General features: G+C 38.1%; 2 protein-coding genes across 2 annotated transcripts in view; one reads left to right on the top strand and one right to left on the bottom strand.

The window, feature by feature from the left end:
- Positions 1-21,640, bottom strand: part of LOC123666933 (1-phosphatidylinositol 4,5-bisphosphate phosphodiesterase epsilon-1-like) — a 165,805-nt gene that overhangs the window by 19,049 nt on the left and 125,116 nt on the right. Inside the window, exons 21-29 of the mRNA XM_045600946.1 lie at positions 20,299-20,449; positions 6,844-6,974; positions 5,708-5,801; positions 5,008-5,103; positions 3,654-3,763; positions 3,204-3,346; positions 2,591-2,775; positions 2,015-2,152; positions 964-1,139 (exon numbers count right to left, since the gene is read on the bottom strand). Of these exons, the coding sequence (XP_045456902.1) occupies positions 964-1,139; positions 2,015-2,152; positions 2,591-2,775; positions 3,204-3,346; positions 3,654-3,763; positions 5,008-5,103; positions 5,708-5,801; positions 6,844-6,974; positions 20,299-20,449 (1,224 nt within the window). The remainder of the gene's footprint in view (positions 1-963; positions 1,140-2,014; positions 2,153-2,590; positions 2,776-3,203; positions 3,347-3,653; positions 3,764-5,007; positions 5,104-5,707; positions 5,802-6,843; positions 6,975-20,298; positions 20,450-21,640) is intronic.
- Positions 11,891-19,363, top strand: LOC123667197 (cleavage stimulation factor subunit 1). The gene is made up of 9 exons (XM_045601160.1): positions 11,891-11,988; positions 13,247-13,401; positions 13,753-13,844; positions 14,128-14,266; positions 14,857-15,017; positions 15,348-15,498; positions 16,150-16,243; positions 17,358-17,508; positions 19,249-19,363. The coding sequence occupies exons 1-9, from the start codon at positions 11,898-11,900 to the stop codon at positions 19,337-19,339; spliced, it is 1,125 nt and encodes a 374-aa protein (XP_045457116.1). The 5' UTR covers positions 11,891-11,897; the 3' UTR covers positions 19,340-19,363.

Genomic DNA, 21,640 nt, shown 5'->3' with positions numbered 1-21,640 from the left:
GAATAAATACATGAGATAAATATAACAAGTAATTTTAGACAAGAGATAGCTTGTTAGTTTTGGAATATGGTTTAAGATGCTTATTAGTATAATCTTATTAACGCAAAACTAGAAAATAGTTAACTTTTGAGCGTTACGAAAAGTTTGATTGGATGAGGCTGACGAAAGTTGAGATGGAAATATAGGTTAGTAAAGACAGAAAGAGAGAGGGTTACGTTTCGTAAGTTTTACTTCAGTCATGTGGTCTAAAGTGCACTCGTTTTTATTTTTATAACAATTAGTTACTAATAAATATTACACAGTTTATTTACATGGTTCGCTTTAATTATTCACTCTTATGTTACGATCTTAAATTATCGCTTGTATCCTTGTATAACTATTATTATTATTTATTATTAGGATGCATCCTACCAAAAATATAAATGATATAATGAAAATATAAATGATATCATCATCATCATCATCATTCAAGCCTATTGCAGTCCACTGCTGGACATAGGCCTCCACAAGTTCGCGTCAAAAATGCTTGAACTCATGTGTGTTGCCCATAGTCACCACATTGGGCAGGCAGGTTGGTGACCGCAGGGCTGGCTTTGTCACACCTAAGACGCCACACAGCACATAAATGATATAGATCTACTGAATCGATAATGAAAACAGGTTGTAGTAATCTGTACGGACTACCGCGCATTCATCAATGTGATTGTATTTACAATCTAATAACCTTTAATTTAGGTTATTTCTTACGAAATTGCTGTTTGCGCATACCTTAACTTAAACTTAGTGTTAGATCAACTTTCCTCCTTCATATGCCATCTTTCACTCAGATGGAGACAGTCATCATTACAGTACTTTTGATCCAACGATCATACAGCTTTGCTGTTGACGAGTGCGGAGTTCCATTCACGTTCGGCAAGGTAACACAAGAAGATATTTAAGTATAAGGAATATCAATGCTCTCACCCGGCGGGATAGGTCCTAACGAGCTGGGTCTCGGTGTGGGCGATGAGCGCGAGCGGGTGCTTGCGGCAGATCTTCTTGGCGATGGCCTCGTTGACGGAGGAGCAGCGGTAGCAGGGGTGGTGCGCAGCCGGCGCGCTGAGGCAGCGGGCGCGGGCCGACGGCTGGGCGGCGAGCTGCTGCTGGGGCAGTGTATATAGTCTGTGATACCCCACTGCTGGGTAGGTCTCTTTCCCATGTAGAAGGATCAGAGCTTAATCTACCACGCTGTTCCGATGCGGGTTGGCAGATATATTCCCCACTATGAGTAACGATCGCTATCAGGTACATGATAAGCGGGACCGACAGCTTAACGTACTGTCTGAGGCACGGCGAAAAAAAAAGAAAATTTAGAACGTAATGAAACCATGTAAAAAAGTAAGAAAATATAACAAAAATAAAAGAAATTTAGTTTCATGGGCGAATTTAAGGTTGTTTTGTTTTAATTTTTTTTTTAGTTTTAAAAATTATCGACCCTGGTTTACTTTACACTTTTGTACTTTATGTCTGTTCGTATTAATTAATTGTGGTTTTATGTACCAATATTGGAAACTAGCATACGACCCACCCGATGGCATGCAGTTACCCTAGCCAATTCCCAGCTTCACTTATTTCCCATGAATTAAATCCCCTTATTGTTTTCATTCTATTTGTTTTATACTATGTGGCTACGGTAGTAAAGAACATAGCCCGCCCTCTCTTCCCGTGGGTGTTGTAAGAGGCGACTAAGGGATAACACAGTTCCACTACCACCTTGGAACATACAAAGTCGACCGATGGCGGGATAAACACTCAACTGCTGGCTTTGAAATACACAGGCCGAAGACGGGCAGCAGCGTCTTCGGTGCGACAAAGCCAGCCCTGCAGTCACCAACCCGCCTACCCAGCGTGGGCATATTCTACGTGCCCTACATTGTCTCTTAAGGAAAAAAAAAACTTCAAAGAGATGAAACCATCAAAACTTTAGGTGGGTAGGATAGAAAATCCTAATGGCTATTTTAGTCAAAAGACTCACAGTTCCAGTGCTATCACTGCTCTCCGATGACTCGAAGCTGCTGCACGCGGCACCACTCGAATTGTCTTTCACGACGTTGCTGGGCAGCTTCAGGGAACTCCTCGGCGATATTGGGTTGAGGCCGCGGAATTTTATTGCCTGAAATATTGTTTAGTTTTTAGAATATTCAATTATGATTTATTACTTTTTTGAGCAAGAACTAATGCAGTGATTTCGATGAAAACTTGTTTACAGATAGCTGGAAATCCAGAATAAAAACAGGCTAAGCTTTATCATGAAGTTTCAATAGTGTTCATCAGAAACTGATCGATAATTGATTTACTGTCAATAACCTAGATGTCTGCCCAGATAAAGCTGCTTAGTTCCAGACACATCAATTTTCAATTTAATACCTGATTCTCTGGACTAGTATGCATATTTATTTATTAAAAATCTAACAATAATTATTTATTATAGTACTTTTATCCTAAAATGTGCAATGCTTCTAGATTTAAGATACTGCAAATTCCTACCTGCTGATATTACCAAAACAACCCGTACTTGGCGTCACATACATATTATAGTACCATAACTTACCTGTACGTAAGTGACCATATCACTCAGTTCCCGCGCAATTTGATTGCTGCGTTTTCTGTTCGTCGCGTGTTTCATCGTTCCCGTCGCCTCTCCCTCTCCGTCACGTCGGAAACTATGATAGAGTGAGAGAGACGTCCGACCGACTTTCTCCTCTAATGAGCTGAGGATTTTGTGCAACTCTTTTTCTGGAACAAGTGTGATGATTGAGTTCGACAAAGTTTGAAATACTCTCACCAACTTTAAAGTTGGGCAAATAACGTACGAAATATTATTGTTATTACAAATAGCTTTTAAAAGAAGTGTCTTGGTCCTTGATTTGGAAGAACGCAGAGAAGAGCTATTTACTAATAATACGAATACCAGAAAAAAAGCGGGTGTACTTTGGACCATACGATTGAAGTAAAACTTCTTTAGTAATAGACCTGCACTGTGTCTTAGATATACGAAACGTAACTGGCTATGAGAGAAAGAGAGAAAAAACTTAAGCTTGCAACTCTCTCTCTTGCTCCATTCACCTCGCCCCATTACACTTTTCTCAACGCTCTCGTCACACATTCACCAGCCTACTCGCCAAATCAAGCGTGCGTAAAGAAGTCTTGCTTCAAAAACTAACCGTCAATTTCATCATCTTCATCATAGTCTTCATCTGAGAAGTACTCCGTGAGTGATGAACCGGCGGACTGGTTGGACATGATCGAACTTGTTCTGTTGCTGGCGTCTGGGAGCGATGAACTGGTGTGACGGATGCCATTGGTCCTGGAGACATTGGTTGAGGCATAGTACAAAAAATATTTATTAACTAACTTTGAATTTTTCAATTGAGGTATAGCACAGCATGAAATTTCCTGCTCAAAATATGGAGTTGCCTGACTGGGATACCTCGACCTTACAGAAAATCACAGCTAGATAATACTGCTTTCAAGCAGTGTTGTCCTCCTGTTGGTGAGTAGGGTGACCAGAGCTTCTGGGGATAATTGGGGATAGGGTTGGCAAAGTGCTTGCGTTGGTTCTGGTGCTGTAGACGTCTATAATATGCTTCTAGTAAGTCGACATATACATTTACCTAAAAGCAGTGGTGAGAACGCTCCCACAGCCTTGCGCGGAGCTTGCTCCAGTGATTCCCACAGTTGGACTGGATTGCACTGGGAGCAGCTTCTTGTTCTTTATGAGTACCTGGTAAATTATAGTTAAAATTATAGGCAAAGTGATGTTATAAAATGGTTTTTGATATAATTTATTATTATTTCTTGTTTATATATATACATATATATATATATATATATATATATATATATGTATATATATATTTCCGAAACACCTTCTACGAGCTAGGGATAAAATTTCCAGTAAAGGTTCATCATTTCATCATTATCATTTCAGCCTATTACAGTCTACTGCTGGACATAGGCCTCCACAAGTTCGCGCCAAAAATGGCGTGAACTCATGTGTTTTGCCCATAGTCACCACGCTGGGCAGGCGGGTTGGTGACCGCAGGGCTGGCTTTGTCGCACCGAAGACGCTGAAGAACGATGCCGAAGCTTTTAAGTTCCAAGGTGGCAGTGGAACTGTGGGTAAAGCTTTAGATTAGGTAAAACCGAATTTCGGGACCGTGGGGGGATGGGGGGGGGGAGGGTGGGGAACGCTACCCTTGGTACCACTGTCACACCTCGGAACCCCATGGTTATGGAAATATCCATGGTTAAAGTTTTGAGGTTAGAAGAAGAATTTCGAAAGTTAGAGGAACGCTTGGCTCCGGCGCTGCGGGAAGTGCAGCCCTTGGGCCCAGGGCTGCCCTCCCTCCGCGCCTCCGCGGCACAAAAAAAACACTCTAGGGGTAGGACAGACCAAGACCACGTGGACAGTGGGGTGCTCCGATTCGGTTTTGGGTATTTTTCGAATTTCTAAACCTATATTCTAGCACGCAATGTTACTAATTTTATTAGAATATTATGTCTGACGCGTTATTTTGTTTAAAAGTGTTGATTTGTCACACAATGCAAACAGTACGAGCTCAAAGGTATTATAATAGCTTTAAATTCTTCTTCTAACCTCAAAACTTTAACCATGGATATCTCCATAACCATGGGGTTTTGAGGTGTGACAGTGTTACCTAGTATAGATTCCCCTACACCATCCACCCTCCACACCCAAAAACCCCATAATTCGGTTTTTCTAATTCGGTTTTACCTAATCTAGATCTTAGCCGAACTGTGTTATCCCGTAGTCGCCTCTTACGACATCCCCAGGAAGAGAGGGGATGAATTATATTCTTAATGCCGTAACCACCAGTAAAGGTTGCCTTGTTCATTTTCATTTTCCGATAACTCCTTTGATATAAATTCAAATTACATTGTGAATAAGCTACATAACTTTGTCTACAAATACCACTACTATTTTGTACCGAATATCCATCTTACCTTATATTTGAGCTGTTCAGGGCTTGGTAGGCGTGGCTCATCCGTGTAATCCACTTCGAACAGGAATGACGTCACAAGTTGGTCTCCAAACACTGCCTGGATGAACAAGGGATTAGTAGAGTACCAGTATATTGTTTTCTAATGTTTAAGCAAATTTCGCTCATTATTAATTAAGTACCTGGGTGACCGAGCTTAGCTTAGTATTTTAGTAAATCGTGTTTTTTCGAAACTTACGCCTGATAGCGATCGTTACTCATAGTAGGGAATATATCCGGCAATCTGCATTGGAGCAGCGTGGTGGATTAAGCTCTGATCCTTCCCCTACATGGGGAAAGAGAGCTATGCTCAGTAGTGGGATATAACAGGCTAAAGCGAAAGTGAAAGCACTTTTCAATCGTTATTTTAAAATTTTAAATTATATTACTTATTCATATATAAATTGTAATTATAAATAAACTGAAGTTATATCAGTGATTCGTTATGAAAAAAAGAATGGCAAAGAAACTTCGTTGTTACTCTTTTTGAAAAAATCTCAACCATTACAAATTCATCAGTCCTTAACATACCTACACTTTGCATTTTCTCGTTGAAACAAAAATATTTTAACCCACTTCATCTACCAAATCCACTTACACAGCAAATAAAAATAGTTTTGTTTTTTAACCTTTGGTTAAATTATGGCGTTAAAAAAGTTACTGACCTCAAAAGTACTGGCCATCACTTGTTGCTGGGGTAGACTGCAGTGGTTTTCGATGCTCAAGATTAGTGGATATGGAGAAGTGACAAAAGCGCTCCTGAAATGATTTAAATTACATTAATAACCTTGGTAATATCATTTTTGGCAATCAAACGTACGGTTCACCTGATGGTAAGCAACCACCGTAGCTTATAGACGCCTGCAATGTCAGAAGCATCGTATGCGCGTTGCTGTTCCTACTCCTAATCCCACCAAGGAGCTCTAGTCACGTTACTCACCACATGAACACAACACTATTTGAAAGAAGTATTTGGCTGCGATTTCCAGATTTTGAGCAGGATATTTACTGCTATGTCCTATTTCAGAAATGTCAAAACAAATATAACCAGCTTAGGTGGTTATTGTTAAAAAGCTGTAGCTTGAGACAAAATATTAAAATTAAAATTTACTCATAAATCAACAACTACTGAAGACATTTTGATAATTTTATTCATGAAATCTAGAAGTTATCGGCAATGTAACGTAAAGGGACTAAAGTCGTAGTTTAAGTCGGCAACGCTTTTTAACCGACTTCAAAAAAGGAGGAGGCTACTCGATTCGATCGTATATATTATATATATTTTATTTTTTATTTTTATGTATGTTCGTGGATAACTTCGTCGTTTATGAACCGATTTTGATAATTCTTTTTTTTTGTTGGAAAGGAGATATCCCTTGTGTGGTACCTGATAAGGGAACTAGAATCTGATGATGGGATCCCAGAGAAATCGAGGGAAACTCGAGAATTCGCATAACTTTTTACTGGGTGTACCGATTTTGATAATTTTTAATTTAATCGAAAGCCGATGTTTATCATGTGGTCAAATTTAAATTTCATCGAGATCTGATTACAACTTTTGGAGTAATCTTTGATAATGCGTATTTACTTGACTAATTTTTCGTCTACCTACGTTGTATGTACTTGTCGATATAATTGCAGTCGGTTTCATTTTCGTCTGCCTGCAAACACAAATATAGTGGTACTGGTGTTGCGGACGCTATAGACTAAGGTAACCACTTAGCATCCAATGGACTATACATTTCTTCCCATAGATATAAACAATGTAACACCATGTTGGATATCTAGTCATAATACTCACCTAGCAATAGTCTCCACGACTCTTCGAAATGGTATTTTCGTGGTGAAAGTATGTCCGTGGTAGATGACAGGGTTACCATCGTCTCCATCCCAACAGTCCAGCTCCACACATCGACAGCCTGTTAGTAGAACCTACAACAATATAACCTACATAAATATATATTCAAATTACAAGCAGTTGGCAGTACGATTTTTTGTGAACTAGGGTATGGGTAATTTTAATAACCAAATGATGTAGGTACCTTAACTTTTACAAAAATAATAAATACCTCAAAATTTTAATTTGTAAAATGACGATTCGAAAGTGCTCTTTGAATATAGTTATTTTTAACTGACTTCAAAAAAAGGAGGAGATTACTCAATTCGACCATATACTTATATATATATTTTTGGCTAAGATCTAGATTAGGTAAAACCGAATTTCGGGACCGTGGGGGGATGGGGGAGGGGAGGGTGGGGAACACTACCCCTGGTACCACTGTCACACCTCAAAACCCCATGGTTATGGAGATATCCATGGTTAAAGTTTTGAGGTTAGAAGAAGAATTTAAAGCTATTATAATACCTTTGAGCTCGTACTGTTTGCATTGTGTGACAAATCAACACTTTTAAACAAAATAACGCGTCAGACATAATATTCTAATAAAATTAGTAACATTGCGTGCTAGAATATAGGTTTAGAAATTCGAAAAATACCCAAAACCGAATCGGAGCACCCCACTGTCCACGTGGTCTTGGTCTGTCCTACCCCTAGAGTGTTTTTTTTGTGCCGCGGAGGCGCGGAGGGAGGGCAGCCCTGGGCCCAAGGGCTGCACTTCCCGCAGCGCCGGAGCCAAGCGTTCCTCTAACTTTCGAAATTCTTCTTCTAACCTCAAAACTTTAACCATGGATATTTCCATAACCATGGGGTTCCGAGGTGTGACAGTGGTACCAAGGGTAGCGTTCCCCACCCTCCCCCCCCCCCAACCCCCCACGGTCCCGAAATTCGGTTTTACCTAATCTAAAGCTTTACCCTTAATTAAATGATACAAATATTCATTGATCAAAATTATATATTAAATATTAGCTACATACATTTTATTTCTCAATAATTTTTTGTCTCTTTAATTGCTTGAATATATATATTTTTTAGTAAATAACATTAATAAAATATTAAATCTATAGAACGAAGACATGTCATAAAATTATATTCTCAAGAAAGTTTTTGAGTGGGGAAATGGTTATTATGGAGAAATAACCTAAATAATCAAAAAATTTATTCAATAATTATAATGATTGTGTTTGCTAGCGAACGAAAAAACCGACTTCAATTACATCGATAAGTAAGGGGGTGTCCATAGATTACGTGAGGTGTTTTTTAAAATTTTATGTCCCTCCCTCCCCCCCTGTTGAGATGTCGTGAGATTTTATTCAACCCCCCCCCCCCCCATCCTCCAATCTCACGTGAGATTTTTCAAAATGTGGGTTTCTTACGTAAACGCGTTGGATTGTTATTGTAAAAAGAAAAACAATGCTTCGTGCTTTTATTTACGACTAGTTAACACAAGTAATCAGACACAATCAACAAATCAGACAGTCAGTAGATGTATAACATCGAAGTATGAATGAAATTATTTTCTTTCGAACGAAGTAGTGAATGATACTAATCGTATTACGATTCCGCTTAAGATTTAATCTTAAGCATGTACAATCTGGACTAAATGGACCAAAATAGTATATATTTTTTGTTTCAATCAGAAAAAAATTACCTGATATTTGCCGAGGCCCCTCTCTCCAACGTAAGATTAGATGAGATTTGACTCGACCCCCTCCCCCCCTTAAACATCTCACGTATTTTATGAACGCCCTCTAATACAACGTAGGTAGACAAAAAAAAATGTCAAGTAAATACGCATTATCAAAGATTACTCCAAAAGTTGTAATGAGATATCGATGAAATTTAAATGTGACCACATGATAAACGTCAGCTTTCGATTAAATTAAAAATCATCCAAATCGGTACACCCAGTAAAAAATTATGCGGATTTCGAGGGTTTCCCTCTATTTCTCTGGGATCCCATCATCAGATCCTGGTTTCCTTATCATGGTACCAAATTAGGGATATCTCCTTTCCAACAAAAAAAGAATTATCAAAATCGGTTCATAAACGACGGAGTTATCCCCGAACATACATTAAAAAATATAGTAAAGCTTTAGATTAGGTAAAACCGAATTTCGGGACCGTGGGGGGATGGGGGGGGAGAGGGTGGGGAACGCTACCCCTGGTACCACTGTCACACCTCGGAACCCCATGGTTATGGAGATATCGATGGTTAAAGTTTTGAGGTTAGAAGAAGAATTTCGAAAGTTAGAGGAACGCTTGGCTCCGGCGCTGCGGGAAGTGCAGCCCTTGGGCCCAGGGCTGCCCTCCCTCCGCGCCTCCGCGGCACAAAAAAAACACTCTAGGGGTAGGACAGACCAAGACCACGTGGACAGTGGGGTGCTCCGATTCGGTTTTGGGTATTTTTCGAATTTCTAAACCTATATTCTAGCACGCAATGTTACTAATTTTATTAGAACATTATGTCTGACGCGTTATTTTGTTTAAAAATGTCGATTTGTCAGTCGTTAAGCGTCAGTTCGTATCGTTTGTTGATCTTGCAATCGAGATCATTTTTACGTAAATTTGTTCGAAAATAAAATGTGAAAGTTGGTGAATGGAGCATATGAGTGCACTTCCCGCTGCACCGGAGTTAAGGTGGAGTTAGACACGGAGCTCTAAGGTATTGTAATATCTCTGAATCACGTAAAGTTAACCCCAAAACTTCAAACACGATATCTTCGAAACCACGGGGCTTACGCGAAACGCACACTACGGGGGGCTAAAAAACCCACCCTCCCCACCACCCTTTACGCTCCCACCCCCATTTCACCCCATAAATTGGAGGCCACTTAACTAACGAATGACCAATTCTTCTTCTAACCTCAAAACTTTAACCATCGATATCTCCATAACCATGGGGTTCCGAGGTGTGATAGTGGTACCAGGGGTAGTGTTCCCCACCCTCCCCTCCCCCATCCCCCCACGGTCCCGAAATTCGGTTTTACCTAATCTAGATCTTAGCCTAATTAAGTTATAAATGATTGCTACTTTATGAATAGTTAATATTATATTTCTTTGATGAGTAATAGGCATAAGTAACACTACGTGCTTATTTTACAACCCATTGGCGTTGTAAAGTTTAATTAATTAAATTAAACATAGCGAAAATAATGATCATGTGTCCATCGATCAAAGTTAATGCTCACAGTAGCTAATTGGATTAACTACCTCACTGCATATTTGTAAAGCGTATAATCCTTTCAAAGAAACGAACATAGCTTTGAGCGCATGATCAAAGTTATTGATTTACCGAGCTCAGATTAGCATCATACATTTTTTACTTAGTATTCATTAAATGATAAGTTTTGCTGTACTCTCAATATACATTTAATATTAAAAAAAGTTCACCATAGTGGAAAATCATAGTGTAAAGAAATACGTCAACAAGTGTTGTCAAAGTCATAGTTGAAAGCTTGAATTGAATTTGACAGTTTTAAGTCGCAAGCGATTTGTGTTGAAAACGTCTTCTCGCCGGTTTGTTGAGAAATTATCAAAATTTCGTCTGAAACGGAAAATAGAATGAAGGATAAGGAGATTCCAGTGGATGTGGATGAGAGAAATGTTGTTAAGAATAGGGAATTGTTGTATCGTATGATAATAAGGTAGCGATCGTTGTTTTTCTTGTTATAATGTTGTTTTCTTGTTTAAATTCGTGATTTATACTAACTATTCGTCTTTTACCCTCGTAAATCTTTACCCTCTTTTACAATATTATATGAAGTATAATAATTAAAATACCCTACAAAGTATTTTTGATTTATCAAAATCGAAATTAGAAAGTTTACTTAGGTTATGTTTATATTTCTCGAATACGAAATTTTGTGTTTAGTATGAAACCTCTGTCCAATTTCTTTATTAGAAACTTATTTGTAAAATTATTGTAAATTAAAAACACTGAACCAATGACAAATACTAATATAATGTCCAGATGGTTATAAATATCCGCTAAATAATTGTATTAAGTTTAAATTAAGTAACAAAATGGTCATTAGTAAATATTATTATAATATCTCCATCTATACTCTATAGTACTCAGTATCTACTAGCAATAATTATTATTATTAATTTTGTAGCCTAGTATTTTCTCATTAGAAAAACAAATGAACAGCTTAGAATGTACTGATAATGTTTTCATTTTAACTTTCAAGTCAACTTCATTACGATGGATTCCAACCAATCGCAGCGACTCTGTCTGCCGCTGTCCAAGCAGACCCTCCATGTCCACCGAGTGACAGGTATAATAAATATTAACTAGTCCATTGGCAAAGTTTGCAGTCACCTTGTTTTCCGTTCCTAAGTCTGAGTGTAATATTTGTCTTTATCTTCGTATGTGTATGTATCAGGAAAAAGTATAAAGCAATATCTGTTGGCTGTTACCTATAAAACAAGCATTAAGTTGATTATGATAGGAACAGAATATTACTTGTGTATGTTAAATATTTGTATTATTTATTAATTATTATTTATAAGTAACAGTTAATTATTTGAGAGCACAGCAACAAATATCCTGCTCAAAATCTGGAGCAGCCCGACTGGGGACATCTCGACCTTACAAAACACCACAGCTAAATTCTGCTTTCAAGCAGTATCCTGGGGGAATTAGGGATAGGGTCGGCAACATCTTGCGATGCTTCTAGTGTTGCAGGTGTCTATAAGCTACGGTTATCACTTACCATCAGGTGAGCCGTACGCTTGTTTGTCGACCTAGTTATATTAAAAAAAAAACAATAGTACATATGGTGACTGTATGGAAAAGCTGGCATGTTGTAATGCTGACAGTGTTAGTCTGTCCAAAGGCAGGTTTAACGAAAACTGTGCTATCGGGCTAGTCAAATGAAAAGAAAATCTCTATTAAATAATTCTGTATTAGATATTAATGGTTTAATTTGACTTTATCCAGACTTTTGAATCTAATGATGGTGGGGTTACAACACGAGCCTGATAGGAAAGATCGTCTGGCTGCTTCCAGTGGCGCTGAACATTTACTGGGAACTACTGGGCTTGGTAAGGTTTTTACGCTTACGCTTCAGCCTGTAATATCCCACTACAGGGCATAGGCCTCTTTCCCCATGTAGGAAAAGGGACAGAGCTTAATCCACCACGCTGCTCCAATGCAGGTTGGCGGATATATTCCCTACTGCGAGTAACGAGCGCTATCAGGTGTACATGATAACAACCGGGACCGACGGCTTAACGTGCTCTCCGAGGCACGGTAAGCCGTAAGGTAAGGTTTATTAAAATATAATTATAAAAAAAAAACTAGGCAAATATTATTTCAAGTTTTTGTGAGATGTCTATCCGGTGATTGATATTGTACCCAAAACACTCCTCGTATTTAGCTGATTTTTTTGTATACATAACTTATTTATTATTGCATAGAATTTATAACTGTAATAACATATGAGAGAGCAAAATCTTATATATAAAATTCTCGTGTCACAATGTTAGTTACAATACTTCTCCGAAATGGCCTGACCGATTTTTATGAAATTTTGCGTGCATATCGGGTAGGTCTGAGAATTGGGCAAGATCTATTTTTCATAACCCCTAAGCTATAAGAAGTGGGATTAAGGGGTTTAATAACATATATGTCAAAACAACGTTTGTATGGGCAGTTAGTGTAAATGTATAAATGAAAATTAACCACTAAATATGTTTGTAAGCGTAAAATAAGAGAATGGTTGATTCAATTCTAGCCAAATTTCTCATAGAATTTTCTAATACTTCAAGGAACTCAATTAGTTAAACGCACCACACTGACTGGTAAAACGCAATAAACAAGCACAAAAAAACAAAAATATTTGTATGGCCAATACAAATGTTTGTCATAAGCGGGGATTGAACCAACAGTGCTGTGACCGCTGCGGCTACGTATCGTAAAACTTTGCAATAGATTTTAGCCTTTCTCTTTTATCTAGCCTGCTAATAGATAAGGCTATTACATAATCTATATAAAAATGAATGTTTGTCTGTATGTCCTTTATAGAATCATAAACTATGCATTTGATCATGTCATGATCTTCATGGTGTTGTGCATGAGCCCACAGGCTTCTGAGTTTGTACGGCAAAAAAAAAAACAAAAACATCGTAGCAAAGCGCGCACTAAACTGCCTGCCCAGCGTGGTGACTATGGGCAAAACACATGACTGCAGTGCAGTGGACTGTGATAAGCTGAAATGATGATGATGATGATGATGATGATGAACGCGCATGGTAAAGCTAGTTATTTATAATATTTTTATATATATTTTATTAAAAATAGATTTGGAGTTCGAAATGGACGCGTCATCGCTAGCTCCGGAACCGGCAACGTATGAAACTGCATATGTAACTTCTCACAAGATGGCGTGTCGCGCTGGAGCATTTAGTTCTTGTGGGCAACTGGTTGCCACAGGCAGTGTTGATGCTAGTATTAAGGTAAGATCAACCACTGCGGGGTTAAGTAATTAAGGAATAGCCTAAATGACCCATTGTGGGGGTAACCATCTCTTCATGTAGGAAATTTTTGTCAAATAGCCTTAAAATGTCTAACTGTATCCTATCCATGTAACAGAGTTATCTCTTTAAATGTGCCACTGTTTGATAACTTGTTTTTTTTTATTCAGCAGAGATATGCCAAATAGCCTCAAAACATCCCATTTCTGGACAATTTTCTTTTTATAGACAAATTGTTCCATACATCGTCTAAATTTTTCAAAACTTAAGGAATATCTCAATATAGGCTATTATGCCAAACTGCCCCAAATGTACTTGCTTTTTTTTGTTCAGATTTTGGACGTAGAACGTATGTTGGCTAAATCGGCGCCAGAGGAAGTGGACCCTGGAAGGGAGCAACAAGGGCATCCGGTCATAAGGACATTGTAAGCCCTTTACTGCTAAATTAATTGTTGATATAATGTATGTAAAAAATAATCTATATGAGTTACTTATACCTTTGAACTGGGGCATATTGTTTCATTTAATAAGACTAGATGCCCCAGAATGATTATAAAAATCTTATATTACTCACTATAATGTTATATGTATATAAAATAAATTGCGTTTTTATAAATTTTAAATGAGCGAAAATGCCCCAGTTAATTTTAGAAATTTTTCATGTATGCATTTTCTATATAATAAATTATTTCTCCAACTTTTTCCTAGATACGATCACACAGACGAAATCACAGCACTAGATTTCCATCCCCGAGAGCAGATCCTAGTCTCAGCATCCCGCGACTGTTGCATCAAACTGTTTGATATAACCAAGGCTTCTGCTAAGAAGGCATATAAGTCTATTACCGTAAGTATAACAGACCATTTTTTTTTTATACAACTAGGTCGGCAAACAAGCGTACGGCTCACCTGATGGTAAGCGATTACCGTAGCTTATAGACGTCTGTAACACCAGAAGCATCGCTAGCGCATTGTCGACCCTACCCTCAATACCCTCCAGGAGCTCTGGCCACCTTACTCATCAACAGGAACACAACATTGCTTGAACAGTAGTATTTAGCTGTGCTCTTCTGTAAGGTCGAGGTACCCCCTGTTGTGTCCTACCTCAATCAAACACTTACCTAAATTCCACAATAACTATATATGATAACTGTATGTTTACATATAATTTATAATATTATAATCTTTATTTTACAAATTTTAATTCCATTTGATCCAATCAACGATAAAACCTTTACATCAACATTTTTGAAGTAAAACTTCTTCACACACGCTTCACTTGGGGAGTAAGCTGGTACATGCGTTACGAATAGTGTGATCGGGTGAGGTGAACGGAAGTTGAGAGGGTGATAAAAGTTAGGTGGAGCTAAATAAGTTTTACTTCAGTTATGTGGTCTAAAGCACACTCGATTTTTTTATATGTAATTATAATTTTAGGATGCAGAACAAGTGTTATGCGTGGCCTTCCACCCCCTGGGCGACCACATCATAGCCTCCACCACTCACCCAGTCATCAGGCTTTATGATGTCACCACCAGCCAGTGTTTCGTATGCCCCGTACCTTCCCATCACCACAAAAAACAAGTCAACTCCATCAAGTGAGTGGTTCTCAAAATTTGAGGATTTTATGCCCCGAAAAAAAAACTTTAATGTAAATATTTTGTCTTGCGATAATATTTTGCTTTTGTCGAATTTAAGATATTCGGTCTAAGACAGTGGTTCTCAATTTTTAATACTTCATACCCAAAAGGGATAGGAATTCAAAAAGTCTTTATATATACATTTTTATTTATATTGAAATATTATTAAGTTATTAGTAACCGGGATGTCTGGCGCGAACTTGGGGAGGCCTCTGTCCAGCAGTGGACTGCCATAGGCACACTTCAGTGTGTATGTGTGTGTGTATTATTAAGTATATTTTTTTTTAGATTTTCACCGAATGGTAAATACTTCGCAAGCGGCAGCGCGGATGGTTCCGTCAAACTTTGGGACACCGTCTCCAACAGATGTTTCAACACGTTCATAAACGCTCACGATGGTTCCGAAGTGTGTTCGGTGGCGTTTACAAGAAATAGCAAGGTAATTTAATAATAATAAAAGAAAATGAAAATAAATACACTCAACGGCCCCCCACCAGGATTTACTCTTGTGTCGGGGGTCCGGAAACAGCCAGTGCTGTGGCCGCTGCTCCAATGCGTCGTCAAATTTTAACAATAATTATTATATATATAGTTTATTTATATATTGTTGATAAATAATTATATATAGTCGTAACAATAATTAATATATTAAAAGTAACATAAGTCTAATTTGTAAAATGACGGTTAATAATTGTGTTTTAAAACGAAAAAAAAACTGACTTCAATTACATCAACAAGTACAACAACGTAAATTGTCAAGTAAATACGCGTTATCAAAGATTACTTTAAAAAGTAGTTATCAGATCTTGATAACATTATAATAAGATTACACGACAAGCGTCAGCTTTCGATTAAAACAAGAATCATCAAAATCGGTACACCCAGTGAAAAGCTATTCGATATAATACAACGTAGGTCGACGAAAAAATAGCCAAGTAAATACGCATTATGGACGCTTGTAAGTGGCAGTGTTGTTGTCCTGTGGTGAGTCAGATAGAGGGGGGGGGGGGGGGAGTCTCAATTTATGTAAATTAGATAAATACTATAAACGTTTAATTTCTTACATATGTGTGTGTGTTTTTTTTCACAGTATCTACTAACGTCGGGTCTGGATTCTTCTATTAAACTTTGGGAACTGGCGTCTAGTCGCTGTCTCATACAGTACACCGGGGCTGGTACAACCGGTGAGTACATGAATATAAAACGAGCGTGCTTTAGACCACACGACTGAAGTAAAACTTACGAAATATCACTCTCTCTCTTTCTGTCTTCACTAACTTATGTCTCCCTCTAAACTTCAAACTATAACTCAGGAACGGAAAGTAGGGGTTTTGCCAACTGCGCCATTGGTTCACTCGTATTATGTAATAGTATTTAATATGGAATGATTTGTTTATTTATTATATATGTAAGCTGTGTGGCCTCGGCATCAAATAATATAGCCACCCCCTCTCTTCGCGTGGGTGTCGTAAGAGGCGACTAAGAGATAACACAGTTCCACTGCCACCTTGGAACTTATAAAGCCGAACTTATAAGACCGGTGGCGGGATAACCATCAACTGCTGGCTTTAAAATACACAGGCCGAAGACGGGCAGCAGCGTCTTCGGTGCGACAAAGCCAGTACTGCGGTCACCAACCCGCCTGCCCAGCGTGGTGACTATGGGCAAAACACACGAGTTCACGCCATTTTTGGCGTGAACTTATGGAGGTCTATGTCCAGCAGTGGACTGCGATAGGCTGAAGTGATGATGAAGTGATGAATTTGTTTATATGTACTTTAAAATAGAAAATCAGTGATCTTTGTTGAAAACAAATTATAATAAATTCGCTTTGGATAATAATAGTTATAGTGGCCGGTTGTTATCTTAGCGCTCTTTTCAATACGTTATGATTAGATATTTATAGGTTATACGGATTTTTGAAATAAAACTTACTTACGCACGCTTGACTTGGGGGGGGGTGAGCTGGTTATTGCGCGACGAGAGCGTTACGAAAAGTGTGATCGGACGAAACGAACGGAAGTTGAGGGAGATATAAGTTAGTGAAGATAGAAAGAGAGAGAGTTACGTTTCGTTTAATACTGTAGGGTACAACTAAAGAAGTTTTACTTCAGTCGTGTGTCGTCTAAAGCACACTCGTTTTTTTTGTTAATTATGGTCTCGGGGTTTGTGTCTGTAAATATGTACTTCTGGACCCCTACTAAAATATGAACCCATGGGGGCTGTGAGCAATTAAAGCAAGTTAACTGTAATACATTCCTGCATTAGATATTCTAAATTTCCCCCTTTTTTGTCTAGGTAAGCAAGAACACCACGCCCAGGCCGTATTTAATCACACAGAGGACTACGTGATGTTCCCCGACGAAGCTACAACGTCCCTCTGCACCTGGCATTCGCGTAGCGCCAGCCGTTGTCAGTTAATGTCTCTGGGGCATAATGGGGCAGTTAGGTGAGAATTTTTTTTTGTTTAAAATTAACATCCACGGGATCTAAAATGCCCATGCCTTCTATTGAACATCATGGATTATAAGCATGCTTATCCCAGATCATCGATCGAGAGTCATACGACTCCCCAGTAAAGCTAGGTCGTGGTCAGAGGCTGACGGAATTTTTCTGATACATTTTTGGGAATGTGTGAGGAACAGGGTGTTGAGTCCCTCGTCTGCCATTGAAAAGGGAGGATCCTCCGACCAGACGGGTGTTCTGTCTGGTGGGCTACTGCCCCCGAAGGTTGTTGTCGGGTTCTGGTATATATACTCAATCACTTTGATAACTTTGATAGCGCGATGTAGGATACGTCAGTTTTCTCTAATTATGTAGTTAGTATGTTGCGCGATAGATGTCGCCACACATTATCTTTTTCTTTTTATTAACATAATACACTTTATTGTACATCAAAACAAATAATACATATCAGATTGATTTCAACAAAGTATCATAAGGTACAAAGGGCTGCCTTATCGCTGAATAGCGATCTCTTCCAGGCAAACTAGGGGCAGAGATGGTATTGTGTGTAGGTGTACAAATTGTGACACAAACGTGTGAATATATTAACATATTATCAGTAATTGTATTATTGGCGTTTACTTTGATAAATTTCCACCGAGTATAGAAAACATGGAAGCGATATCATGTGAAATAAGTGACCCTGACGCTTAGTGACGTTTTATAACCCTTTAACTAGTTATGTTTTATTTTTAGATTTGTATTATTTTATTTGATTAATTTAAACATTTTTTGAATATCATATCAAAAATTGACCGCTCCAGCGGGATTCGAACCCGCGTCTCCGACTGACCGTGTCTGCGTTCTAGCCAATTAAGCTATGGAACGATGTACCCGCTAGATCGAAATTTTTGATATGATGATTTTTATATTCGGTCTAAGCGACCGTGGCGCCGTCTATAGTAAGCTCTTTACAGAAACCTGTAACTATTCTAATTTATTGAAACGGTAATCGTTGGTAAGAAGTAAACTAAAGTCGCGTGTTGAGCTGATGCACATATCTTTCTGGCATAATGAAGAACACTTGTATTATATGTGGCGTGTCACAACTGGGTCAGGACCACATATTCCAAAAATATGAGTGTGCTTTAGACCACACAACTGAGTAAAACTTATGAAACGTAACTCCCTTTCTTTCTATTTTCACTAACTTATACCTCCGCCTCAACTTCCGTTCGCCTCGTCCTATCACTCTTTTCGTAACGTTCTCGTCATGTATTCACCAGCTTACTCCCCAAGTCAAGCTTGCGTCAAGAAGTTTTACTTCAAATATAATTTAAAAATAAATAAATAAATAGGAAATTGTTTCATTATAAGAACCAGATTGCCTAACTTAAACCAGACTTACCGAAAAATGTTTTATGCCCCACTTAGAAAGAACATCGTAAATTTATATGCCCCATATTTTTATTTATTTATTTATTTATTCTTAATGTACACCAAAATACAGACACATATAAAGAAAATTATTATTGTTGTTTAAATTTATATTATATATCTATATATATTATATATGACCCTTTTTTATTAATGATATGAAGGTTTAAATAAATTTAATGTTTTGCCAATTTTTTTTTTTTTCTAAATTTTCATTAATCTACAAAAATGGCTTTTATCAAAACTGTCTTTTTTCTTTGGAAGTTGATAATAATATCATTTTTTTATTTACTGTCTTTTTTTCCAGATACATCGTTCACTCGGGAACCGCCCCGGCTTTCCTCACTTGTAGTGACGACTACAGAGCGAGATTCTGGTACCGTCGAAATACGCATTGATTATCCGATGTTAATAAATAATAATAAAATGATTGTGTTTTTTATTATCTTCCATATTTTTTATGTAAAAAAATCCCCTATTTACACTAGCCCACAAAACCTTCGACCAATTATATCGCTGTGAGTCCTTGTGGGTCTCCCCACTGTGCCTCGGAGAGCACGTTAAGCCGTCGGTCCCGGTTGTTATCATGTACATCTGATAGCGATCGTTACTCATAGTAGGGAATATATCCGCCAACCAGCATTTGAGCAGCGTGGTGGATTAAGATCTGATTTTTCTCCTACATGGAGAAAGATGCATATACCCAGCAGTGGGATGTTACTATTTATTTATTTATTTATTTGTTACTATGTTTTATGATATGTTATAATGGTAATCTATACAAATAAATAAAATCGAAAGGTCTCTTTGTAATATTAAAATAATTAAATGCATATGGATGTATACACGGAACATATACTAAAATAAAAAAATTACAATTTTTTTTTGTCTGTCTCTCTGTTTGTTCCGGCTAATCTGTGAAACGACTGGATTGATTTTGACGGAACTTTCACTGGCAGATAGCTTTTGTAATAAGGAGTAACTTAGGTCACTTTCATTTCAGAAATTATTTATTTTATAATTCTGAACAATAACTTTTTGTTGAATTCCACGCGGACGTAGTCATATGTAAAGCAGTAAATAACGCTTACTGCTTTGTACCTAAGCATGTCAGAATACTTATTCATCATTGCAGCCTATACAGTCCACTGCTGGACATAGGCCTCCACAAGTTTACGTCAAAAATAACGTGAACTCATGTGTTTTGCCCATAGTCACCACACTGGGCAGGCGGGTTGGTGACCGCAGTACTGGCTTTGTCACACCGAAGACGCTGCTGCCCGTCAGAATACTTATTATCTAGCAACAAAACTTGGTAAAACGAACGAGATTAAGATGTGGATATAATATAGCTTACCTGGCTGTAGAGTTCCACGGAGGATTCTCCCTTCAACTGATGTCCAGTAAGGTAGGTATTGTGACTGCTGGCTATGTAGTACTGACTGAGCGGTCCCGTCATTTCCCGGGATAACTCCTTGGGTAGGTCTTCTTCATCTTGGGTTGATTTCCTAAATCATACTTTCTTGTGAGTTTCGAAGCGACTCTTAAAAAATGTAGTTTGTAAAAATGTCTTAAGAATTATCCAGATTTGTAATAGGTCTGATCTTATAAAATAATCATCATTACAGTCCACACCTACATTACTACACTACATTCTTAATACCTACCGTAACCACACAGTATACTGTGTGGTTACGGTTATAAGAATATAGCCACCCCCTCTCTTCCCGTGGGTGTCGTAAGAGGCGACTAAGGGATAACACAGTTCCACTACCACCTTGGAACCTATAAAGCCGACCGATGGCGGGATAACCATCCAACTGCTGGCTTTGGAATAGACAGGCCGAAGACGGGCAGCAGCGTCTTCGGTGCGACAAAGCCAGTACTGCGGTCACCAACCCGCCTGCCCAGTGTGGTGACGCAAAGCACATGAGTTCACGTTATTTTTGGCGTAAACTTGTGGAGGCCTATGTCCAGCAGTGAACTGTATTATAAAATAATACCTGGCCAAAAATATGCCAGTAAATTAAATTAATAAAAAAAAAATACCATTCAAAAGCAACCCTATGGAAAAAAATTCATAAAGCATGGACAAATGTAGACCAAATTCTCATACAGGGTTATGAAAGTCTATGAGGTCTGATATATTCTTATAACCCTGTATGAGAATTTGGTCTGCATTTTTCCATGTTTTATGAGTTTTTTTTTCCATAGGGAAGGAACAATATTTCTTTTATTAATTCGTAAAAGCACGTTTTATGGCACTGGCTTTTATATACGTGTATTTATTTCAGTTTTACATGTTTATAAAATAACTTGAATGTTATGATCTTTCCTGAATCAGAAGTTGTGTGTATTCTTCAATTTGGCGATATGTTTGACATCAGTCAACATATCGTCAAAGCCAAGCTGTCAGTGAAGTTGTCAGTGAATGATAATTATTAGTATAACATTTCTCTTTACTGCACACTTCTAAGACAATAATTATAATAACAAACAAAGAAGGATATACAAAGGCGGTCCTATCGCTAGAAGAGCGATCTCTTCCAAACAAAATTTGCGCATAGAATATGGTACAGTAAATACAGATTGCTGTGTGGCTACTGCAGTAAAGAATATAGCCACCCCGTCTCTTCCCGTGGGTGTTGTAAGAGGCGACTAAGCGATAAGACAGTTCCACTACCACCTTGGAACTTAAA

The sequence above is a fragment of the Melitaea cinxia genome, chromosome 27, assembly GCF_905220565.1.
Source record: "Melitaea cinxia chromosome 27, ilMelCinx1.1, whole genome shotgun sequence".
Classification (NCBI taxonomy): domain Eukaryota; kingdom Metazoa; phylum Arthropoda; class Insecta; order Lepidoptera; family Nymphalidae; genus Melitaea; species Melitaea cinxia.
The sequence above is the reverse complement of the archived record's forward strand: the minus strand, read 5'-3'. Positions and strand labels throughout refer to the sequence as shown.